This window comes from Rana temporaria, chromosome 1 (assembly GCF_905171775.1).
Source record: "Rana temporaria chromosome 1, aRanTem1.1, whole genome shotgun sequence".
Classification (NCBI taxonomy): Eukaryota; Metazoa; Chordata; class Amphibia; order Anura; family Ranidae; genus Rana; species Rana temporaria.
Window position 1 is genome coordinate 242854294 of NC_053489.1, and position 26873 is coordinate 242881166.

Sequence of the window (26873 nt, forward strand, 5' to 3'; positions counted from 1 at the left end):
GAAGAGCGCCAAGCTGTGTGTACTTCCCTGCTGTGAAGCTTCAGAGTGTGCTTCGTGTAAAATCCCCTGCTCACTTCTGCTTCCCCGCCCTCTGCTAACAGTGGACCTAAGCCAATCAGTAGCAGGGAGGGGTCCCGTAGAGGATACAATAGCTGCTGCGGACATTTGGAATTGTAGTCCACATGGATTGCACAATAGAAATAATGGAGGCTATGGGCTGCAGAACTGCAATTCTCAGGATTACCTGTGTCAGACGAGGAGAGCTTCAGCATTTTCCTGGGATCAATGTAGTCTAAGGCTGGGAGCTAGTGAGTTAGAATCGACTACCTGGAGTGTCTGCGTCCATATACCCCAGAAAGCTGAGAGACTGAGCCGTTGTGAGCTTTTTTGTGTGTGGGGACCTGGAGCAGTGCAGACCCAATGCTGGGGTGTCTGTGCCCATACCAGAATATGGGAAAATACATACAGTGGTTTGACATCTTTCCTGACCTCACAATTTAATTTGCCATGATTATTTGTTTTTGTCCAAACTGATCTTCCCCAAGGTACTTATGTTTGCCAATGTTCAGTTATCACTTATCTTTGCTGGTACTCTCAGTCAGAGTCACTGCTACCACTAGGCAAACTAGGTAGCCGCCAAGGGCGCACTGCTGACTAGGGTGCCCAGGCACTGGTGTTCCTACTCTCTTCTCTCTGTAGCAATCAACTAAGTCTCAGCATCAACAGGCAGCTGCTGCTCCGTTCGCACATAGTGTCAGAGGCGCAGCGGCGGAGGAGGACTGTGTCTGTGTCCCGACTCCCGAATGAATAAAAGCAAGCAAACATTCATTGATGGGTGCTGGTAGGCTGTATTTGATGGGTGCTGGTGAGGCTTCATTTGATGGGTGCTGGTGAGGCTGCATTTGATTGTAACTTTATCAAAAAGGTGGGGTATACATGCACAGGGCAAATATTCCTGGAAGAAGTAAGTTTTTTTACGAAACGGACGTAGGGCGGAGCGGCGCGCTGTCGTCACCCAAACAAGCTCCAAACGTTCCCCAGTGGACGGGTGTCTGTGAATTTGTGTTCCGGCCGGCACATCAGATTCAAGGTGATCTTTTTACTGCTATTCTGTAAGTGCAATACTTTTTAAAATAAAACTTTTAACCCATTTAATACACTATGTGGAGCCTCTATCATTGTTTTTACATGGTGGATATGGCTGTCATCGTTTGTGAATGAGACCCAATTGGATCACATGCGTCTGAATTACATCACTGGGAGTGATTGCCTTTTTATATGCTGTCCATGATCCCCTGTAATAAGGGATCATGGGGTTCTGGTAAGAATCCAATCATTTGACTGGTGGAGGATTGTATCACCGCTTCTTTTGGTCACGTTATCTACTATATGACAATTGGCACAATTCACGGGTGTTCTGATGAAATCTTCGTCAATAATTTATGGACTTTTTCGTTACAGTTTATAAATTCTTTATAATTTATATTTATTTTGTATATTTGATTTTCAGCCTTTATATGTGTCTTAATTGATATGTATACACTGTTGGCATTACTTTTATACTGTCTATTAAACTGATGGGTGTCGATATGGCCATCTACTCACCCCCATCACACATTATATATAATAATTTTTTGATACAGCTATATATAGCTTTATATATTACTGGTTTAAAAATCACTGTTTGGTGCCCTAATAGGTTTCTATATTTGGAGTCAGCGCGATTTATTTTTTCTCACATTTTTTTCTTGTACTTATTGTTTACTTGTTTATCGCAGCTCTCAGAGTGAATAGGCCATTATTGGGTCAGAGGTTTCCTTTCCATTTTTTTCACTTTTTTGGTTAATGGTATCTTAGCGCAGTTTCTTCCCTTTTTTCTAAATATTCCTCAGTACAATATTCCTGTTTTTGCCTAAGGTAGTGTTTTTCAACCAATAATTGGTCCATTCATAACTTCTGTCCCAAAAACAAAGGGATATCACTTCACTACTGTCCTTTTTAAGGGTCCCTAAAAATGACCTGTTGAATTCTATCCAAAACTAAGGCTTACACATTTAAAGAAAACCAGCCTCTTCTCTTTTTAGGAGCTCAACCAACCTGTACTGGCCAGCTGCTGTTGGGGACTAGTTGATGCATCCCTCTATGCACCTTCCTAGCCATAGGAGCATCTTATAAACTCATACAAAAGCTTTGTAATGCTCTGGGGAGAGCTTACGCTGTGGGTAGTTGCATTCAGCCTGCATAATCAACCATACTCCTAAGTCTTTGGACAGCTTGTGTTCAGGGATGGACTGGCCATTGGGACTACAGGGAGTTTCCCTGTGGGCTGATGGCTCAGTGGGCCGTCTTCAGTGACAGCAGCCTGGGAGTTTCTCACTTCTGCCTAATCTTGTCCCATAAGGGGGGGCACCAAACTGATTCTTTGCCCCGGGAGAAATAATGTTTAGCTTCCCAACTGGTACTGCCTATAAGAGTACCAGTACCAGCCGTTCTACTCTAATAAAGTAAAACGGCTAGTGGCTAGTGAAGGGGGAGAGGAGGCTTGGGTGGCCGGGAGTTGTCCGGCCTCTGTGGGAGAGACCTGTCAAAGTGTGCCAGTCTAGATGAAGTCCAGGGCCAAATTTTTGTCCCAGTCCAGCCCTGCTTGTGTTAGACCTTTACATCGATTCCCATGATGAACATATTAAAAATGTATTTGGATGAATTTTACAAAACTCAGTCTCTCAAAAAAGGGAATTATACATATTAAGCTTACTGCTACATCTTGCTAATTATAAAATAAAACACTACAAGTAAGTTATTTTTACAGTTTTTATTTAATAAATATTCAGATGCAGTTTTAGTAACAATTGCATTAATCCAGATAAATATCTTCCCACAGACAACACAGTTATCCACAATTAATTCTTGAAGTTCACAAATGTCAAAGTACAATGCAGTCTCTGCCTAAAACTCTACCAAAAGCAATACCTCAGTCTTAATACTAACATGATATCAAAGGTATAGAATTACTCTATTGATACTGTAGCATTTATAGAAAAAGTTCATGTTATAACTTTAGATACACCATTTGCCCATATGGCCAACAATTTAAATTATGGTTTACAGATGTTCCTCTGTATATAACCTACTACTAGCAAACCAATGAAATTGGTGCCGATGTCGTAATATATGCCGAGTAAACTGATCCACCCCCCCAAAAAAAAAATAATAATAAATAAATAAAAATTATTTCTTTATAACCCCATTGTGCAATATTAAAGGCATTTCCCAATATGGAAAGCGTTACTAAGGCTGGGAGCTGCAGCTTAACCTTGCAGAATAAATGTTTCACCATAACACCCAATAACTCCTCACACATGACACTGAGCTGATTTACAAACACAGGAAAAATAAAGCTAGAGCAAAAGCGAAGAAGTTGCACTTAGCAACCAATTAGAATTTTTGTTTCATTTTCCAACAGAATGAAAGGTAAATCCTGATTGGTTGCTCTACTTGCCTTTGCTGTGGTTTAAGTAAATCAGCCCCACTGAATATCAGCAGATGGATTGGTAAATTTGTGAACAAATGACAGAAGTATCATCCTCTGCTTCTGTCCAGGTCTATAAGAAATCCATTACTCCAGAATAGCATATGCAGTATCTCACAAAAGTGAGTACACCCCTCCAATTTTTGTAAATACTTACTTTTTTATATCTTTTCATGTGACAACACTGAAGAAATGACACTGTGTTACAATGTATAGTAGTCAGTGCACAGCTTGTATAACAGTGTAAGTCTGCTATCCCCTCAAAATAACTCAACACACAATCATTAATGTCGAAAAAGCTTGCAATAAAAGTGAAGTGAAAATGTCCAAATTGGGCCCAATTAGCCATTTTGCCTTTCAGTGTCATGTGACTCGTTGGTGTTACAAGGTCTCAGGTGTGAATGGGGAGCAGATGTGTTAAATTTGGTGTTATCGCTCTCACTCTCTCATACTGGTCTTTGGAAGTTCAACATGACACCTCATGGCAAAGAACTCTCTGAGGATCTGAAAAAAAGAATTGTTACTCTACATAAAGATGGCCTAGGCCAGGGATATGCAATTAGCGGACCTCCAGCTGTTGCAAAACTAAGTCCCATCATGCCTCTGACTCTGGGTGTCATGCTTGTGGCTGTCAGAGTCTTGCAGACTAAGGACATGGATTACTGGAACCATGTCATGGGGTCTGATAAGACAAGATCAACTTATTTGGTTCAGATGGTGTCAAGCATGTGTGGCAGCAACCAGGTGAGGAGTACAAAGACAAGTGTGTCTTGCCTACAGTCAAGCATGGTGGTGGGAGTGTCATGATCTGGGGCTGCATGAGTGCTGCCAGCACTGGGGAGCTACAGTTCATTGAGGGAACCATGAATGCCAACATGTACTGTGACACACTGAAGCACAGCATGATACCCTCCCTTCGATGACTGGGCCACAGGGCAGGATTCCAACATGATAACAAGCCTAAATACACCTCCAAGACGACCACTGCCTTGCTAAAGAAGCTGAGAGTAAAGGCGATGGACTTGCCAAGCATGTCTTCAGACCTAAACCCTATTGAGTATGGAGGAGCACAAGGTCCCTAACATCCACCAGTCCAGTGATGTCATCATGGAGGAGGGGAAGAGGACTCCAGTGGCAACCTGTGAAGCTCTGGTGAACTCCATGCCCAAAAGGGTTAAGGCAGTGCTGCAAAATAATGGTGGCCACACAAAATATTGACACTTTGGGTCCAATTTGGACACTTTCACTTAGCAGTGTACTTTTGTTGCCAACGGTTTAGACCCCATTCACACCTCCGCGACAAAACGCCCGGCGCCGGACGCTCGTGCCTCTGGAGGGGAGAATTCCCATTGCTGTCTATGAGATGGTTCACATCTCATAGACGCCGTACGCCTGCCGCCTGAAAAAAAGTCTCGGACCCTTTTTTTCAGGCGGCATTGGCGTTCGGCCATACAAAGCAATGGGAAGGCTTTGTTGAAAAAAAAAAAAAGTTACACACTCGCGGCAAAATACGCCGCGTACGCGGCGTATCTTGTCGCGGAGGTGTGAATGCAGCCTTAGACATTCATGGCTATGTGTTGAGTTATTTTGAGGGGACAGCAAATTTACACTGTTATACAAGCTGTACACTCACTACTTTGTATTGTAGCAAAGTATAATTTCTTCAGTGTTGTCACATAAAAAGATATAATATATTTACAAAAATGTGAGGGGTGTACTCACTTTTGTGAGATACTGTATGATTAAATACTGTTCTGCTTTTTAAATGTTTTATATATCTTGAATTTAACAACCCAGTGATGCAAAATACTGCCTAGGTAACTGCATTTTAATATAGACCCTTAACCTCTCTATATGGTAGATGTATTTGAAGCTCTTTCAATGACATGGCCATTTATTTTCCCAATTAGAAGATCGCATAATTTCCACAGGCTGCTCACTTTAGCATGTCAATGTTTTGTCCTATACCTAGCTCAGTTAAAAACTGCATTTTGAAGAATTTTACTTTTGGTCAATGTTTACAATTCAAACGTCATGTTGAATGTAAGGAAACATAGCATGTATTCATAGTGTAATGACATCTATAATTTATTACTTTGCATGGAAGTTCATTATAGGCACTCTAATACCACAAGGAATCTTATAATTGATTTAAGTACACATCTCGGCACTTACAGACAAGAAGAAAGAAGTACGAGGAGGGCAGTGAGCAAATAAGGAGGTAATGGAGGTAAATCTGAGACCACAAAGTCCGATCCTTATAATAATTACTTTGAAATCTTGTTATCTACTAAGAGATATCATTACTCCCCACTTCCCTGCTCATGAATCCCAAGAGAGACATGGAGTCCTGTACTTAACAAAGAGAAAGGAGTAGAATCAGAGTACATAAAAGGCTGTTTGATTTAATATCATAAAAAATTAGGGAGTGAAGCCAGGAAACTGCAAAATAGGGGTCCTACACATTATAAACACAAAAAGATTCCAAAAGAACATCAGAGTTAAAGGAAAACACAGGTTATAATTGAGAATGAGAACCCCACAAGTTGAACCTCGGATTACGAGCATAATCCATTCCAGGAGTATGCTCGTAATACAAAATGCTTGCATATGAAAGCGAGTTTTCCCATTGAAGTCAATGGAAAGAAAATAATTTGTTCCGCATTGACTTCAATGGCATGCAATACCGAATGTGGCCAAAGGTGGGGGGGGGCGCCATAGAGCGCCGAAAAAGCCAGAGGACACTTTGGCCAATGTTCGGCTCCTGCGCCCCCGTACCTCAGGCCAAATGAGGTACTGCAGGTCTATTTACATTGAATTCTGCTCATCTTGCGAGTCACTAGCAAACCGAGTCAGAATTTAGAAAAAGAAGTTGCAAATCAAAACGCTCTCAAAACCAAGTTACCCTTAAACCGAGGTTCCACTGTACTATGTATCCTGCACTAGAAAAATAACAGTTGTAATGTCAAGATGCTAAGGTTGGGACTGGCCTTTTTTTTTTTTTAACCCTACTGTAAAATAGGCTATGGGTGTGAAGTTAGAAGAGAATTGTTTGAAAAAGAGAAATACGAATGGTCATCTCCTCTCATTAATGCTGGTGGTCCAGTTTTAAGTGCACTATTACTACTGTCTCTCAGGCCAGAGGTTTACAGTATCCTTTCTCACTAATCTCAATGCTTTTTCCTCCTTATATTCAGCTCCCAATACTTGTTAAATAGTTCATTTTCTCACCTGCAGTACGCCTCCCTCTTCCACCTAAGGCTTAGGAAGCCTTTTCAGACTCCTCAGCCTTTTGATGGGCTTTACATAGCTCCGGGCCTTTTCCAAAATGCTTGCAATTTCCTGAGTTTTATGTAAATGTTTTCCAGTAAAACATTTTGGCCAACAGTTCCAGAGGCACTAGAGGGACTTGGTGTGAAATATCAGCTCCCAGGAGCAGACTCTGTCCTCTCACTCCATGCCTGTTGTCCATTTTCCTGAGTGTTGTTTTCAACTCTTGGGCTGCTGTCCTTGTATGGAGGGTCATGATTAGTACAGAGAGATTCAGAAGAAGCTGGCGAGTCTTGCGGGGAGCTGGCTGTAGTAACTGTTGCAGTATGGGTCTCCTCCAGTTTCCAGACCTGTAGTATAATTCAAATGTTAATGCTGGGTCTGTGTGAGCATTACATTGATAATTGTAGTTAACTGTAACCCAAAAAGTATTCCTTTTTAATAGTTTTTATGAATTTTTAACAAGTGGTTAACAGATAAGGTTATAACAGAAGTTGGCTCACAAGGAAAGCAAAAATAAATGGTTCATAAATAAGAAAAAAACACACAACAGTGAAAAAGGACTATGGGTCCTGGAGAGGTTCCCCACAACTATGGAGCATCCCCTGGACCAGTGGCAGCCTGTTTTTACGAGGTGCAGGGGCGGCACCCCCTAAACCATGTGCCCGACCCCAAAGCACCCTCCCCATGTTGAGGGCATATGGCCTGGTACGGTTCGCCCCCCCCCCCCCCAATCCTGGCCTGCCAGGTTGCATGCTCAGATAAGGGTCTGGTATGGATTTTGGGGGGGGACATCCACGCCATATGTTTTTAATTTTTGGCGTGGGATACGGGAAGGGACCATGGAATACCCTAAAAATAGCAGAACTGAATAACTTGAGGACTCCTCAATTCCTGGCTGCATTGCATGAACTGCTGGTTGCAGTATGCAAAGTTGCTGGCTGCACTGTACACACTGAACGTCCCACATGATATCTATGCTGCTGGTGATCTGTACTCCATCTAGAGGTAAAAGCTTCACACAGTCACTTTCCTTCAGCATTGGGGTCTTTTACTCACATATCCCACAGGGACATCTGTTGCCTACTTTTGATATCCACCAAGCTATTCCTAGCGAGGGAGATGTAGACTCACATCACCATAGGACAGCTGGACTCTTTCTCACCAACTTCTTTCTGGCTCTTTCCGGTGTGTGCTTCCCCCAGCCCCAACTTAATCCCTGGACACGTATCTGCAGTATTTGAAAATAGCTTCTTATAGGGTCCTGCACCAGGGGGCAGAGCCCTACACAGGTGTCTCCTCCTGCAGGACTGGACAAAAGAACACTGCCATTTGCTGCTCAGGCCCAGCCCAGACTGTTTATGGACTTTCTCACCACCTTCTGAGCACACCTCCCCAGGGATTGGCTGGAGTCCCATAAATATTTAGGCTGCCTGCTCTGTTCTTCCTCCCACTATACCTCTAGACTCCTCTAGAAGACAGGGGAAAGTAACAGTGCTTTAAATAATCAACCCCCTGTTCCCTTGACTACATGGGAGCAGGACTAAATGTACTTAGCAGCCTGCCCTACACTAGAAGGCTGCTACATCAAAATGCCATAAAACTGAGTCATGCTGGATGTAGTAGGTGTTATCCTGGGATGGCCCACAATTTTTTGTTTACCAGTGTCCATTCCTCCTGCGGAGGGCAGTTTAACCGGACAGTACACAACTTCCAATGTCTCCATGAAAAGGATTTTACATGTACAAAAATCCTATTTGATCCAGATTGCTTCCACGACACAGGGATTACAGAGCATTTTGGATTTTTCTAAAGTCAAACCACAGCAAAATCTGTTTTAATCTAGACTCTTTTTCTATTTGATTTTGAAAATATGTACAGAGCAGTCTGAACAGCCAGGTAGGCACGAGCACATGACCTATTTAGTCGCATATGCATATGTATATCTAAATTTTACTTTTTTCTTTTTTAAATATTCATATTCAGTATTTAATATTAGTGCACAATAGGGTGATGAATAATATTAATGTTAATAATGATACAGTCACTCCTTAATACCAACATTTCAACAATGTTAGTTTTTTCTTTCCATTACCCCTCCTCCCTTCCCCTGTCTTTCTTCCCTTCATCCCTTCCCTCCCATCCACTGTCCCTTCCATTTTCCTTCCCCTTCCCCCCCTCCCTCCCTCCCTTGCCTTCCCATTCCGTATCCCTTTTCATCTCCCTAGGCCCCTAACACCCTTCCCTCCCCCCTTTTTCCTTCTTCCCTCCCCCCCCCTACTCCCTTCCCTCACCTTGGTGGCCTTTGCCTAGTCTAATAAATTTTCCAACTTGATTACTTAAAGCGGTGGTTCACCCTAAAAACTACTTTTTCTTATTCCACTGCCCCCCCACATTACAATCCGATTAAGGCTCTTATTATTTTTTTCATGCTGTACATACCTTAGTACAGCATATTCACCCGTGCATCCGGGTTGCGAGTCCCGCGGGAGTGGGCATTCCTCACATGTGTGTGATTGACGTTTTGCCCAAAAACGAGCCCCCCCCGTCGCGTAAGCCGCGTCACGATTGGCGAAAGGAGCCGAACGGCGATGCGCATGCGCAGTATAGCGCCGACTCGCCGTTGGGCTCCTTTCGCCAACCGTGACGCGGCTTACGCGAGGGGGGGAGCTTGTTTTTGGGCAAAACGTCAATCACCAGCATGTGAGGAACGCCCACTCCCGCGGGACTCGCAACCCGGATGCACGGGTGAATATGCTGTACTAAGGTATGTACAGAATGAAAAAAATAATAAGAGCCTTAATCGGATTGTAATGTGGGGGGGGGGGGGGCAGTGGAATAAGAAAATGTAGTTTTTAGGGTGAACCACCCCTTTAAAGCACCTTTTTACCTTATTAGAGCTCATTTTGATATTCCCCTTGTGCACCACGGAGGGTTACCAAGCCCATGACCCAGTCACTGGACCAGCTCAGGTGAGCAATTGACTCCCTTAGACATAGCACTGTTTTTATTTTTTTCCATGCTTTATACACTTTTCTAATATGCTTGTTCTTTATTGTATATTTTGTATGTATTTCATAGACCCTCCTGAAGAAGCGGTATCACCGCGAAACCGGTCGAGGTTGCTGGCTGGCTCCACCCATTAGACCTATATGGTTTTGTTTATCACATTACTTGATCTGATTTGTGGGTCCTGTCCCTAATGTTTTTATATGTATACTGTTTTATGTGAATAAATTATTTTATGTTTCCTATCAGTGCCTCGAAAGTCCCAACCAATTTTTTGACCTGTGATATTTTATGCCAATTGGCCCCAAGCAGCCTTTTGTCTTTATTCACATGGTTTCATCCTTCTAATGTTAGTTCACTAATGACATGTAAAGCCTCGTACACACGCACGGTGCGTGTGTACGAGGCTTTGTGTTTTCTCGTCAAGAAAACTGCCCAGAATCTCGACGAGAAAAATAGAGAACCTGCTCTCTATTTTCTCGTTGTGAGATTCTCAGCAGTGTTTTCCTGCCGAGAAACCCGAGCGTGTGTATACTTACCTCTCCATGGAAACCCACGCATGCTCGAAATGACTTTGACGCATGCTCGTCGTAGTCGATGACGTCACCACGTTCGTGCCATTCAAAAGAACGACGGTTCTTTTGAATGTAGTGTCTGTACACTCGACCGGCAAGAGAATCTTGCCAAGAATCTTATTAGGAAAAACAAAGTTTTTTTCCTGACGAGATTCTGGGCCGTGTGTACAGAGCTTCAGACTTTAGAAACTAAAAAATAAGCAAATGGGAGCCAACTGAACTGCAAATTATGTGAATCTGGTGACAAGCCATTCATTTTGTTGAGTTCCATTTTGTATCTACTCACCTTGTCATATTTTCGCAGGCTGTACACGTGATCTTTGTTCATGAAAGTCAGCAGTATCCAGTCACAGAAGACAGACCCCTAATGGAAGTTGAATAAAGAAAATCTACTAAACATTGATTTATGTGGGGATTATAGACTAAAGGTAATATGAGCTATCAATGCTCACCACTAAAATACTGTATATACCATGGCTCACAGCACATCCAAAGTACAATAGATGGGGTCATAATGAAAATGAATACTTAATAGATCATGTGTGTATAATAATAGCACAGAGATTCTAATATATGGATCTGTTCTAAATATAAAAGCAGAAGAGGCTGAAGTGAACCAATAATTTGTAAAGCTTAAGTGTAGACTGATATAAAGACCTTTTAATGCAGTTACCTATTCAATCAACTGCTTAAATGTATTTTTAAATATTGCCTCAGCCTACTGTAATCCCCTCCCTGCACATCTTTATTTAGACTAGTAGAAGTATGGCCAGAACTGTAAGCCATTTAAGCTTTATTGCCTTTTGCAGTGCTGTGAATCTAACAAATGGCACTCGCTGATCAGAGAGGTCTCCGTTTCTGGTAAACATATCATAAGAGAACAGAGTGGAAGGAGTGGGAGGACCAGCTTTGCTTCACAATCCTTGTTTGCACCAGAGAGAATGCTTATGTTTTGCCACTAACTTTTTTTACACTGGAGATTGTGGTGGATGGTGCGATTCATTTTTACTTTTATTTATATCGGACATTTGTTTTTGTATATTAAAAACTTCATTGTACAAAGATAATCAGCATTTGGATTTTTTTTTTATTAACCTAACCTCTTGCCTACTGGGCACTTTTACCCCCTTCCTGCTTAGGCCAATTTTCAGCTTTCAGCTCTGTCACACTTTAAATGGCAATTGCGCGGTCATGCAACACTACCCAGATGACATTGTTATATATTTTTTCACACAAATAGAGCTTTCTTTTGGTGGTATTTAATCACCCCTGGGTTTTTGTTTCTAAAATTTGGAAAAAAATATAGTTTCTGTCTGTAAATTTTTAAAATAAGTAATTTTTCCTCGTTCACTAATGTGCGCTGATGAGACGGCACTGATGGGCACTCATAGGCTGCACTAATGGGCACTGATGAGGGGTCACTTATGGGTACTGTTTAGGTGGAACTGATGAGGAGGTACTAATATGCCACACTGATGGGCATTGATAGGCGGCACTGATGGACACTGATTAGGTGGCACTGATGAGGAGGCACTGATAGGTGGCACTCATGGGCACTGATAGGTGGCACTGATAGGTAGCACTGATATGCAGCACTGGTGGGCAATGATAGGCGGCACTGATAGGTACTAATGAGCACTGAAAGGCAGCACTGACTAGCATCACTGATGGGCACTTATTGGTACCACTGATGGCCACTGCTGGGGCTGTATATGCTGCACTGATGGGCATTTAGAGGTAACACTGATAAGCACTGATAGGCAGTACTGATGGGCACTGATTAGGTGGCACTGATGAGGAGGCACTAATATGCCACACTCATGGGCACTGATATGTGGCACTGATATGCGCCGATAGGCAGCACTGATGGATGGCACTGATGGGCACTGATAGGCAGCATGGGTGGGCAATGATATGCGGCACTGATAGGTTGCACTCATGGGCACTAATAAAAAGCACTGATGAGCACTGAAAGGCAGCACTGACTAGCATCACTAATGGGCACTGATTGGTATCACTGAAGGGCACTGGATGGTACCACTGATGGGCACTGCTGGGGCTGTACTGTAATCAGGGCACTGATAATTATTGTCCTAATACAGGTCTCCCTTTGCGAGGAGATGCTGCTGATCGGCTCTCCTCACCATACACTCTGCCAGTGTGAGCCAAGGAGAGGCGATAAACGTCACCTCCTTGTTTGTATGTGAACGGCTGTGATTGGACACAGCCGATCACATGGGTAAAGAGCCGCGTCATCGGTTCTTTGCCGAGATCAGGGTCGTGCCGTGTCCTGGGAACACCGCAAGAGCAGCGGTTCTGGGGCGCCGTCATATGACGTTGTCCCAGAACGAGAGTCATTTTACTATACGGCAGGTGGAAAGTGGATAATTTATGGTTTCAAATGGTCACATGCTCACTTATTTTTCTATATATGATTTGTGTGTGCACTATTTATATTTTTATTCTTGTACTCTAATACAGGTAATGTTTTACTGGCCAGATCACCAGGTGAAAACAGAGGAAACAAGCCTAAAAATAGAAAACGAATCCACCACATCTAATGATTGATAAGGTATATAATACATTTTTGGTTTGGGTTTAAAATTTGAAGTTAGGGCACTTTATATTTAGGAATTAGGATCTGTTTTGCCCAAAATACAATTCAAACTATTCTGGTATATGTCACCTTTTCTGATACAAACAAGAATGAAAAAATGTAGTTTTAGAGCCATGTTGCTTTACTATTACCTTCTAAATGTGGGACCTGACCAATATTTCGGCTTAATAATGTCTTTGTCTATTACTGAGACCTGTTGTTGGGTCCTACTCTATTATTGGTTTAATTATACCTCTCCATTACTGTTGACTAAAGCCTGATACACAGGCTAAATAGAAACCAGCCAACATTCGGCCCGTGTGTACGGCAGCAAGTCCGGCAGAAGCCGGCTGTACGGACTACCAGCTTCTTTCGAAGGGGCGTTACTGAAAAAGGTCTGCCGAACGGCATCCGATCAGCGCTCTCAGCCAATGGCTAAGAGTGCTGACTGGTGTGTTTTGGCCGTATTACATTCTACTGTACATTGTTACTTGTTGGGTGAATAAACTTTAAAGTGTTTGAACAGATTTTAAGAAATATGGTTTATACTTACAACACCGATAGATGTCAGGGCAGTGGCCAGATTAATGATAGTTGGGATGAGACTAAACTTGCCAGCCTGCAGGATAAAATATGTTAAAAGATGTTAAAATGTGTTATATTACATTATTACACAGAGCTGCATCTCGGCTCGGGTGCCCCCATAGCAAGCTGCTTGCTGTGGGGGCACTCAACAGGAGGCCGGTGTCTTGTCACATTCGACTCCCCATCACAGATTGCTCCGGATGTGAAGTTTCGTCGCCGCCATCTTGATACACCCCACACCATTGCACAGTAATGATAGAGTCAGAGGGGGCAAACGGACATCTTGTTACACCCACCCAGGATTTAGATTTCACAGTTATTTTCAACACAAAACGGAGCTTATATGTTTAAATATAGTATTTGGAAATCCGATGGACTGTTTACATGTAACATTTTAAAAAGCAGCAGCAAACCCGCTGACCTTACATGGTTGCTAATGTGACAAAACACCTCTGATTTTCACATTTAACATATAAACAGTCCGTCAGATTTACAAACACTATATTAAGCATATAAACTTTGTTTTGTGTTGAAAATAACTGTGAAATCGAATACACCAGTGGGTGTAACAAGATGTCCGCTTGCCCCCTTCACACTCTATCATTACTGTGCAATGGTGTGGGGTGCAGCAAGATGGCGGCGATGGAACGTCACTTCCGGAGCAATCTGTGATAGGGAGCGGAATGTGACACTACACCGGGAGCAGCGAAGAGGGACCCGAGAAGAGGTGGATTGGGGCTGCACTGTGCAAAACCATTACACAGAGCAGGTAAGTATAACATGTTTGTTATAAAGAAAAACAAGACTTTACAATCACTTTAACGGCTCTTAGAAAAGTTATGGAGCGTTAATGAAGCATTTATAAAGTGTTAGCTGGGCACTGGGGGGAGAGACAGTAGAGACTCCTATATCCCATAATGCACTAGAGAGTAATAGAGTACTAGGACAGACTAACCACTCTAGCCACTTCCTGTATGGTAAACCATTTACTTCTGTGTGCAGGCAAAAGTATCATGCCAGCCAGCAATACTGACAGTGCCAGGTAGAAGCAGAGGCATTAAGCATTATTGCCAGTGGCAAAGCTTTTTATGTCAGCAAAATTGAGCTGGACCAAGCCAAGTGTCAAAGAGAGCAAAGTATACAAATCCATCTTTCAGAGAATTCACAAAAATGTTTGCTATCACATCCGAACCTAACCACACCTCAAAGTAGATCCTTTCCTCTACATCAATACCCCTTTTAAGCACTTCCCACTAGAAACACAACACTTCCATGGGCATTCATCAAGCATTCTTGAAGATTTTCTAAGGCCCCATACACACGGGAGGATTTATCCGCGGATACGGTCCAGCGGACCGTTTCCGCGGATAAATCCTCTCGAGGATTTCAGCAGATTTTAATGCGATGGAGTTTACTCACCATCGCATTGAAATCCGCGCCGAAATCCTCTGGCGATGACGTGTCGCGCCGTCGCCGCGATTATGACGCGGCGACGTGCGCGACGCTGTCATATAAGGAATTCCACGCATGCGTTGAATCATTACGACGCATGCGGGGGATCCCTTCGGACGGATGGATCCGGTGAGTCTCTACAGACCAGCGGATCCATCCGTTGGGATGGATTCCAGCAGATGGATTTGTTTGGCATGTCAGCAAATATTCGATCTGCTGGAATCCATCCCAGGGGAGAAATATCCGCGGAAACAGATCCGCTGGAGTGTACACACCATGCGATTTTTCAGCGGATGGATTCTATCGTGTGTACAGGGCCTTACACTTCATAAACACAACGAAAACAGGTCATAAACATATTATAAATATTATTGGTACATTATGCTACTTCACAATTGGGCTTTAACAGGTGTGTTTGAGCTAAAAATGGTGCCTGAAAAGCACCTGTAAACTGCCTCTTCTGCAGCCCCAGTGTGAAAGCCTGCATCCTTTCAGACTGTAGTGGTGCGCTTGCAGGACGGGAAAAAAAGTCCTGCAAGCAGCATCTTTGGGGCGGTGTGGGAGCAGCGTATACACCGCTCCTCCACCGCCCCTGCCATTGAAATGCCGAATCGCCTGCAAAGCTCTAATAACTCTTTCCTCAGCCGCTAGTGGGGGTTAAAATTGACCCGATAGCGGTCGAAAAGCGCCGCTATAACAGCAGTAAAGCACCACTAACGCCTCCACCCCAGTGTGAAAGTAGCCTTTATGAGTATTGTTTCGTTCTTTGGAACAAACACATGTGTGAACGGTCATATGGGCTTAAAGCGGGGGTTCACCCAATTTTTTCACCCAAATCAAATAGGAACGCCCAGTCCCGCAGACCATACCCGGAAGCGGCGGAGAACATCTATCTCTAAATCGGTAAGTACTGCATTGATTTTAAAAAAAAACACCCGATTCTGCTTCCCGTAATTAGCCTCAATCTAATGTTAAAAATTTGTTTTTCGGGTGAACCCCCGCTTTAAGCTTGTATAGGAACAGTGTGAAAAGCAAGCTTTTACAAAGCATTTTCAGAGCTTTACCAAGCTTTGTTGAAGCTTTTAAAGGGGCCTTCAGCTCCAGTTTGTAAATGTTGAACACAGATCCTAATGGGAGTGCTGATTGCCACTTTAAATAAGCTGAAAGCAGGCTTCAGCACTACTTGAATTTTGTTGAAAGCCTGCTGGGGCCTGCTAGTAGCTTGTTTAAAGTTATTATCAGCAGTTCCATTAGGATCTTTGTATAACATTTTCAAACATTAGCTAAAGGGCACTTTAAAAGCTTAGAGAATGCTGCTCAAAGTTTGCCAAAAACTTGCTTAAACTTTCATAAAAGATTACTGTTCACACTGCTCTTATACAAGCAGAAGCCCATGTGAAACAGGCCTTAGGAACACTGTATTTTCATTGTTGCCCAACAATGAGCAGAAGCACTATTTTCTATTCCCATGTTTATAATTAGCAAAGACTAAATCTGCTTAACATGGACAAATAAATTCCAGTGTAGGTCCAGATGCTGATACTTGACTATTCATTCCATCAGGAGATTCACTGGGCAGTACATGATAGATGATCTCTTATAAGCCAATATGATGTGTGCAGTGCCAGCTTATCTCTGTTTAAGCTAAAATTATTTTCCACTAGATCATCTTCCTAAAGATCACCATGATTCCAACTCTTCATTGTCCAAACATTGTAACATTTTAATATGGTAGCAACAGAGTCCTTCAGACCTCAGAAAATGTGTGCTTGTGAGTCGTTTACCTTTAAGTTGAATTAGGCAGGCAAATAAAACCTAAATAAGCAAAAAGTTAACCAGAGTAGATGATAGTAAATATTGACATACAATATAAAAATCTGTAAGCATAGTTACCTGCCCATGAACAATGACAGCAATGCGAATCCCATATACTTTAATTAGCGTGCGGGTTTCTGTGCCATTCTTGAAGTAATACTTGGCAAACCTGAGTTTTGCAACAAAGCAGCAGAAACAAAGGTCGTAAATAGGATGTAACAAAGGAAGGAGAAAAGCAGAATGTAGAACAAAAATAAGTGTATTATATATCATTTTTTTGTTTGTGTGTATATATATATATATATACAGTGGGGATCGAAGGTTTGGGAACCCCAGGTAAAAAATTGTATTAATGTGCATAACGAAGCCAAGGAAAGATGGAAAAATATCCAAAAGGCATCAAAATACAGATTAGACATTCTTATAATATGTCAAAAAAAGTTAGATTTTATTTCCATCATTTACACTTTCAAAATTACAGAAAACAAAAAAAAGGTGTCTGCAAAAGTTTGGGCACCCTGCAGAATTTATAGCATGCACTTTTTCACTCTTTGCAAAGCTGAGACCTGCCAGTGTCATGGATTGTTCTCAATCATCGTCTGGGAAGACCAGGTGATGTCAATCTCAAAGGTTTTAAATGCCCAGACTCATCTGACCTTGCCCCAACAATCAGCACCATGGGTTCTTCTAAGCAGTTGTCTAGAAAACGGAAAGTGAAAATAGTTGACGCTCACAAAGCTGGAGAAGGCTATAAGAAGATAGCAAAGCGTTTTCAGATGTCAATATCCTCTGTTCGGAATGTAATTAAGAAATGGCAGTCATCAGGAACAGTGGAAGTTAAAGCAAGATCTGGAAGACCAAGAAAAATATCAAACAGAACAGCTTGCAGGATTGTGAGAAAAGCAATTCAAAACCCACGTTTGACTGCACGATACCTCCAGAAAGATCTGGCAGACACTGGAGTTGTGGTACACTATTCCACTATAAAGAGATACTTGTACAAATATGGTCTTCATGGAAGAGTCATCAGAAGAAAACCTCTTCTACGTCCTCACCACAAAAATCAGCGTTTGAACTTTGCAAATGAACATATAGACAAGCCTGATGCATTTTTTCTGTGGACCGATGAGGTTATAATATAACTTTTTGTCCGGAATGAGCAAAGGTACGTTTGGAGAAGAAAGGGCACAGAATTTAATGAAAATAACCTCTGTCCAACTGTTAAGCATGGGGGTGGATCAATCATGCTTTGGGGTTGTATTGCAGCCAGTGGCACAGGGAACATTTCACGAGTAGAAGGAAAAATGGATTCAATAAAATTTCCACAAATTTTGGATGGTAACTTGATGCCATCTGTGAAAAAGCTGAAGTTAAAGAGAGGATGGCTTCTACAAATGGATAATGATCCTAAAAACACCTCAAAATCCACGGGGGATTACATCAAGAGGCGTAAACTGAAGGTTTTGCCATGGCCTTCACAAACTCCTGACCTCAACATAATTGAAAATCTATGGATAGACCTTAAAAGAGCAGTGCGTGACAGACAGCCGAGAAAACTCAAAGAACTGGAAGACTTTTGTAAGGAAGAATGGGCAAAGATACCTCAAACAAGAATTGAAAGACTCTTGGCTGGCTACAAAAAGCGTTTACAAGCTGTGATACTTGCCAAAGGGGGCAGTACAAGATATTAACTCTGCAGGGTGCCCAAACTTTTGCAGACTCCATTTTTTTGTTTTCTGTCATTTTGAAAGTGTAAATGATGGAAATAAAATCTAACTTTTTTTTATATATTATAAGAATGTCTAATCTGTAATTTAATGCCTTTCCATCTTTCCTTGGCTTCGTTATGCACATTAATACAAATTTTTACCTGGGGTGCCCAAACTTTCGATCCCCACTGTATATATACTGTATGTACTGTGTAAATATATATATATATATATATATATATATATATATATATATATATATATATATATATATATATAGTATATAGCCAATTGGGGGGGGGACAGGAGAGAGCAATAAAAGAGCAGGCTCATTATGGTGCCTCTGTAAAGATTAAGGTAGTTTGGAATTGTTCAATGATTCATATAGAATAACGTAAAAAATGAACTAACATGAACTAATAAAGGATCCATGCACACTGACTTAAAAAAACGCTTCTCCTAGAGAAGTTTAGCGTTTTTTGCCTGTAGAAGCAACGAATGTTATCCTATGTGTTCATGCACAATTGGAACGTTTAGAGGCATATTTTAGGCTGGGTCCTGGGTTCACCGCATCCAATTCGCAGGAGATTTTGACCGGCTGTCTATGGAGCCGGTTCACATATCTCTACAGCAGCTCTGGTGTGTTCTGCAGAAAAATTATGTGCGTCTTTTGGTCCATTTCAGGTCCAAATTCAGCCCAAAATTCGGGCTGAAATCTGACCTGAAACGGTGAACCAGCACGCACCGGACCCCTGCGATGAGCTGCATGTGGCTCGTATGTGAACCAAGCCTTTAAAGCGGGGGGTTCACCCAAAAAAAAAATGTTTTAACATTACATTCAGGCGAATTGTGATAATGACAATCGGCTGTTTTTTTTAAAATCCTTGCCGTACATACCGTTTTATATAAATATGTTCACCACGGCTTCCGGGTATAATCTGCGGGACTGGGCGTTCCTAATTGATTGACAGGCTTCCGACCGGCGCATACAGTGCGTCACGAGTTGCCGAAACAAGCCGAACGTCGGTGCGCAGGCACCGTATAGAGCCGACTCGCAGTCCGGCTTCTTTCGGCAACTCGTGACGCGCTGTATGCGCCGGTCAATCAATTAGGAACGCCCAGTCCCGCAGATTATACCCGGAAGCTGCGGTGAACATATATATATAAAACGGTATGTACGGCAAGGATTTAAAAAAAAAAACAGCCGGTTGTCATTATCACACCTCGCCTGAATGTGATGTTAAATTATTTTTTTTGGGTGAACCCCCGCTTTAAGCTCAGTGTTTAGAGGCAGAAAAAAAAAACCTTCTGTTTTGCATTTTGAGAGTGGTTTACTGACAGAAAATGAATGCCTACAAACAGAAAATGCATAAAAACCCACTTCTTAAAGGCCCCGTACACACGACCGGATCTGTACGTTGGGATTTATCCGCGGATCAGTTCCAGCAGACAAATCCGGTCGTGTGTACGGCCTAGCGGACATTTTTCGGCGGATATTTCTCCAGCCGACGGTTTTCAAGCGGATAAAAATTTCTTGGCATGCTAAGAAATCTATCCGCTGGAAACCTGTCCTTCGTACAGACTCACCGGATAAGTCCGTCCGATCCCCATCCCTCGCATGCGTCGAAATTATTCGACGCATTCGTGGAAGTATTTACCTTCCAGGGTCGCGCGGCCATGTCACCGCGTATGTTTTCCGCCATGGATTTTGATCTGATGGTGTGTACAGCCCATCAGATCAAAATCAGGAGCAGAAATGTCTGCTGGAAACGGTCCGGCGGACCGTTTCCATCGGATATCCTCTCGTGTGTACAGGGCCAAAGAGTTTCCCCTGACTAGAGAATTACGGTTGGTCATAGATATTATAGCTGGAAGATCTGACTGTCAAATAACAATAATTAGAACTGTTGTTGAATGTAAGTAAACCTGCTCTTATCAACCAAGCCTACATTTTAATGCACTAGGCTAGAACCCCTAACGTCTGCGGTGTCTTGGGGTAACAGCAGTTGGTCACGGAAAATCAATCCAAAGGTGAACTGAAACCTAATTTGTCAAAGTGGCTGATGAATCAGCATGTTTTACTGAACGCTAGAGTTTATTTTCTGCAGCAACTAATCCAATTCAGACTTTTAGAGCAGGTTTCAGTACAAACAGAGAGCAAGTTTAAGTTCTTTGTAAGAAAACATTGACACATTATAATTTTCATTTCAGGGCTGACGATCTGCCTACATTATGGCACTAGTATGCAAACTATGGGAAAATACTGTATATCACATTGCAGATCTGCTTAAACACATGTTTGCCCTGCAGTCCAAAATGCAATTACTCCAAAATGAGACAGACCATCTTCCATCCAGTGGCATAACTATAGCCAAGCTGCTACAAAGCCCTGGGGTGGTAAGCAGACCTCACTAGGGATGCAACTTAAAGTTTAAGCAAACCCTAACAATGAACTTTTCCGTTTTCTATATTTTTGTATGCTAAATTTACCATTGGAATTGTTTTTTTAAATCTGTTTGATAAGTGGAAAAAAAAAATACCTGTTGATTGTTAAAGAAGGCTTGTGGGCTAATAACTTATTGTACAAAAAGAGAGATGAGAATAGAGGTTAAGGGTGGGTAGGATTTCAGAACTAAAAGAGACTAAAGCATTTCTGGTGGTATGGCCCCTTAGAAGGTCCTGCGCCAGATTCAAAAAGCCATGTCACCAGCTTCAATAGCTTTACTGAAATGTGTGGCAGCTTCAGGTTGTTCCTAATTGCGACACGTTTACAAAGTGGCACTATTACCACACCAAATTTAAAAAAATTGCCTCCAGTACATAGATTACGAAACTGGGGGTAATTAGAACCAACTGCTCGCATCTGATCATTTTGGAACTTGAAGCTCCAAAGTGCCCAGCATCCAAAGACCTACGATTTTCGGATGTGCCTATTCACACCTGAGCATAGTCTCGCTTATAGCTTGAAAGAGTGCATGAGCTTCTTTTGATCTAGAGGCTTCAAACATTTTCTGCACCAATACCTTTCAAGGGGTGTGACTGAAAATATCTTGCAAAAACTTACATACCCCTCCTAGTAATTAGCTATTCATTGGCTAAAAATGATAAAAAAGAATGCTCAAACCTCAGACACAAGAATTCACAAAAACAACTGTACAAATGCTGAGTGTCCGTCTCTGTACATTGTGTAGCAGCTAACAGACACCTAGAAACCAGTGAGGCTGACAATAGGCAGTGCCTAAAGGGCAGCTTAGAAACCAGGACTCTATCAGGTCTTCTCTTTCCTTGTGGCAGCAAGCAGTGAGCAGATTCTATAGCCAATAGCAGGCTGTCTATTGGCTTTGGATCTGCCCACTGCCTGCTGTCAATGACAGGGAGAACGGATATGATGGAGGACTATTGTCTCCGACTTCACATCAGGCTCTGTCTACCCAGAGCCTAAAATAATTTCTATCCCCCTGCTTTAAAAAAACATCCCTCCTCATGTGCCCTCAAGAATACCTGCTCTGTCTGTAACAAGCTCACCTCTGTGCATGACCTTTTAATCTCCCATCACCTTTAACTACTTGCCAATGCCATTACTGAAACCTGGCTTCAAGAATCCGACTCTGCTTTTCCTGCTGTCCTCTTCTTTAGTGGCCTTCACTAGACTCACTCACCCAGACCCAATGGATAGAAAGAAGGTGGAGTTGGATTCCCTCTATCCCCACTGAGCACTTTCCAAATCCTTCCTACACCTCCTTCTCTATCCCTCTCCTCTTTTAAGACTGTATTTGTCTGTTTTCTCCCATTTCTCTGAGGAAACTTAAAGAGGACGTACAGGTAGGTGCTTGTGCCCAGCCGTGCCATTCTGACGACGTATATGTGCAGGAGGTGGTCCTTAAGTGGTTAAAGTGGACTTTTAGTCAGAAAATTAAGTCCTGCTAGATCACTTCATTCTTAAAAATAAGTGATTTTACTGTTTAAAATCCAATAATACACTGTCTCACCCTTCTCTGCACATTCTCAATTGCTCACTATGCCGAAGATGTAGAGGCCGATTTGGTGACCGCCTAAAGATTTACCACTGCTCAGAGGCTCTGGGCTTCAGCAAAATGGCAACCTCCAGCAAGAAGAAACAATGCTGGAGGCCATTTACAGCACAAACTAGTTTTTGTAGCATGACTATTATTGTTGAATGTATGTTTCTTTTTAAAGGGCATTCTTTTTTATCAAGTTGTTATGGGTAAAATTCCTCTTTAACATATCTTGCCTATTACTACATTCAATACTTTCCTCTTTTGACCCTGTTACTTTAGAAGAGGCTATCAAACTTTTCTCAGATGCCCACCTAACTAATTGTCCACTGGTCTCTGTTCCCTTGCAACTACTGCAGCCACCTCTCTACTGGCACTTTCACCTCCAGTCTAAAGCATGCACAGATCATACCCCCATAATTGAAAAGCTCCCATTGGACCCCAACAGCCTGAACAACTTAAGACCCATCTCCTTGCTCCCATTAATCTCTAAACTTTTATAACACAACCGTCTGAGCTCCACCTCACTGCAAACAATCTTCTTGACCCCTTAATGTCTGGCTTTCACTCGCAGCACCCCACAGAAACTGCCCTACTAAAACTCATTAACAATTTACTAACTGCTAAAACCAACAGCCATTACTCCATACTCTTACTACTAGATCTCTATGCAGCCTTTGATACTGCTAACCACACACACTCCTACTCAATAAACTCCAATCCCTCGGCCTCCAAGATTCTGCTTTTTCCCGTTTTTCCTCCTATCTATCAGTGTTACTGTACCTACAACTCTGTCTTACCCTCTCCATTCTCTCTTTCTGTAGGGGTCCCCCAAGGCTGTTTTTGGACCCCTTCTGTTCTCTATCTACATCTCCTGAATGAATGCCACACCACTTCCTCAAACTAAATCTTGAGTTTGTAATATTCCCCCCCCCCCCCGCCCATGCTTCCTCCCTGACTTTTCCCTCAGATCAATAATACAACTAACAATTCCTCTCCTCATGCCAGGATACTAGATGTAATCCTAGACTCCGAGCCCGCAAAGTATTGCACCCACGATCAGTGGCTCCTGGACACTTTCCCTACAACTTTCTGCACATACTTCCATATAGGTGTAGCGCCCTGCTCCCAATGACCAGGCGCTATGACAAATTTAGAGGGTGTCTGAGCTGGTAGTTTAGCTCAGACTCTGTTAATTGGGGCTAAATCAACCTCTGTTCTGGCTATGGCTGTGCCTGGAGGGATTTCCCTTTGTTTGCCTGTAGGTGGTGGTACTGCCACAGGGCAATGTTGGAACTAAGGCAAGCCATGGTGTATTGGGTGTCTTTCCTCTGGAACAGCCCAGTGGGAGTGGTCTCCCCGCTGGGCATGCTGGGGAAGGATACTTAAGGGGCAGACACCATTTTAGGGGGCCCTTTTTCACCTCGTGGCCCTCCTGGCGCGAGGTATGTGTCGTGTGACTTTCTAGCCTCGGGACCATGCTGGCCCGAGGCTGCATTTCGGCCTGGTAGGCCCAGTTACCCTGACTGGGGCCTACGCCATGGAGGTGATCCTGTGCTGTCTGTCCTGCGGGAGGAAGTCACTCAATGGAGGAAGCCAGGGGAGGACCTGACCCGGAAAGGACCGAGCAGAAGGCTGGTACTTTGGGAGAGGCCTGGTAACTTATTGAAGGATGCACCATAGTCTACAATACCTTACAGTGTGCCGAGTTGGCTTAAAGGCTCTAGAACTGTAAGGCTGGATCTCCGGGTATCAAATCATGTGGCAGAGGATTCTGGAATCCCTCATCTGAACTTGCAACCAGTCTGTGGCAGAGACTGAGATTATCTTTGTCTGTGCACCATCCCGGCTGCTAGGCCAGATGAGAGGGGCCTATCCGGGTGAGCAATACCCACTTAAGAGAAAGTGGTGAGTGTGACTTTGAAGTTTAGAAATTCCCCAGTGAACTCTTTTGTGCGCCTGAACCTTCCACTGATCCTTCACCCCTCTACTTCTACAAGCTGTTTGAAAAGAAAAGCAAAAGAAAAGGAACTATAACTTGTGGACATTGAACTTTTTGCAGACTCTCAACCCCTAGACGACGAGGAACGAGGTAACGTGCAAGGCGCAAAACTAACCAGCAGCTCCTACGGGGGTAGTGCTACATGTGGGAGCTCCAGTGCATTGATCAGGTGATTGGTAGATCATGGTCTGGGCATGCTGACCCATCATCTCAGAGCATCAAACAGAGTGCAATGCAGAAGGACTACTTTTAAAGTTGGAGCTGTAGTAGGGAGCAAAAGCCACATAAGCCAATGTCTTCTCTTTAGTGCTGGCTTCTGTCCCATGAAGAGTGATACCTACTGAACTCCATCTCTTATGCCAGCTAGCGGTCTCCAGAGTGGTGCCACCAGCAGGAAAGAAGAGATCTTTAGGTCAGTGAGAAACAATACATGGGCTAAATAGTATAAGGCTGCTTTTACACTTCAGAAAGTGCACCACACCTGCAGGACATAATAGAAGTCTATGGCAAAGTGCAGCTAACCCAGGAAATGTACAGATGCATGGACATAGCATAAGGGGTTGCAGGGGTTACAATCGCTACCCCACCCCTAGCTCCAGGTGGCCCCTTTAGCCTCCCTGTCATATTATCATATCCTCCACAAAGTCCAGCTCTGATCTGCCCTAGGGAACCACAGCCATGCTCTAGTACTGGCTTCCACTTTACCTTCCACATTCCACACCTCTCTGTTCCCATTGGCTGGGGAGAAGCTGTGAGCCATTTCCCGAATGGAGAGGAGCATGGGGTGAGAACATCCCAGGATGGGGAAGTGTCTGTGCGGTGTGCTGGCAACATGGAATGGTAACCAAGCTCAGTGAGTTAGGAGGAGGAGAGTGCTGTCCTGTAGCCTTGATGGGACAGAAGTCACTGGTGAGGCAAGACACCGCTCAGTGTCTCCTAGTCACCAGCTGGGATTCTCTGGACCCCCCCCCCCCCAACCGGGGATGTCTGCTTACCCCCACTTCCCTGACAACTGGGGAAAAGACACACACCTACGTAAGGTGACCTTTCCCCAACACCTGCCAGCGCTGAGAGAGAAACCCTCAGAAATTGCTAAAACAAATCCCTTAACGCCTCCTGGGGGCTGCAGGCTCCAGACTTTGTGTCACACGGCTTTGCCTCCCCAGATCCAAGTTGCACCCCCCCAAAGCCCCCTGACCACCACCTCCACCCTGGATGCTATGCCTGGCTGCTGAGCTCCTTTCCCATTATATCACTCTATACTGCTCCTTCTCCGCAGGGCTGAAATGACATTCCTTTACAACACAGCCAGTCAGCCACGATGTGCACAGGGTGTATCTGCCTACTGCAATTACACTGCCATTCTGACCAAAGAATTTCACAGGCCAGAACGCTAACATAAAAGCCAGATACACCCTGTGAAGGCTGACAGACTGTGTGTAAAGGAATTTGATTTCAGCCCTGTGTAGTGTGGCGGGGAGCTGTATACAGTGCTGGGATGGGAAAGGATCTCTGCCAAGTGACCTGCCAGGGGTCCCTGTCCTCTGATCCTCCAGTGGTGATCCCTGTCCTCTGATTCTCCGGTGGTGATTCCTGTCCTCTGATGTAAAAAAAATTCTCTGCAACGCGTAGGATCTATATGTACCAGTTTTAACTGTGTGTTTACACCATCAGTGCATATATGCTTGGCACGTCCATGCAGTACATGCACTTTTGAATGGTGTTATGACAATCCTTTTTTCATTTTATGAAATATTGTTGATTTTTTGCTACCAATTTTTGATTCTCTATTTGAAATCTGTATAATAAATATTTATAACTTTTTACCTGAACTGTGGTTGCCCATGCCTATAAAGTCCTGCTCTTGAGGGGAAACTGCATATTTTGTTAGTTAGGGATGTTGGCTAGTCACAACAGATATATTTCAGAAAACTCCACCTCTTTTGATATTTGTCCTCTGATGTAAGGAGAAACTCTGGGAACTCAAAACTCTTAACCCACCATGAGTATCTTGGCGTGTGGTGGGTGTATCTGCACACATGGTGAAAGTGGTGGGTGGTAGTGGTGGGTTGGGCAGGTCAACTTTTGCATTGGGGCTTACAAGCTTCAAGCTACGCCTCTGTACAGATGCACTGTGATGCACCTGTGGTAAACCACAGCACATCAGTGAGAAAGCAACCTTATAGGGCAGTAGGGTTTATTTACATTTGCAGTTTAGGGGGGGGTGGAAAAACCTCATAGTTAAGATGTGTTTTTATCACCCCCACTCCAAAGGCACCCCCTTCAGCTGCAGTGACCAGAGGTGTACACATGTT

General features: G+C 43.3%; 1 protein-coding gene across 1 annotated transcript in view; it reads right to left on the bottom strand.

The window, feature by feature from the left end:
* Positions 1-6386: 6386 nt before the first annotated feature.
* P2RX2 (purinergic receptor P2X 2) overlaps positions 6387-26873 on the bottom strand; it is a 53428-nt gene continuing 32941 nt past the window's right edge. Inside the window, exons 9-12 of the mRNA XM_040352161.1 lie at positions 16910-17000; positions 13533-13598; positions 10670-10747; positions 6387-7149 (exon numbers count right to left, since the gene is read on the bottom strand). Of these exons, the coding sequence (XP_040208095.1) occupies positions 6952-7149; positions 10670-10747; positions 13533-13598; positions 16910-17000 (433 nt within the window). The 3' untranslated portion in view covers positions 6387-6951. The remainder of the gene's footprint in view (positions 7150-10669; positions 10748-13532; positions 13599-16909; positions 17001-26873) is intronic.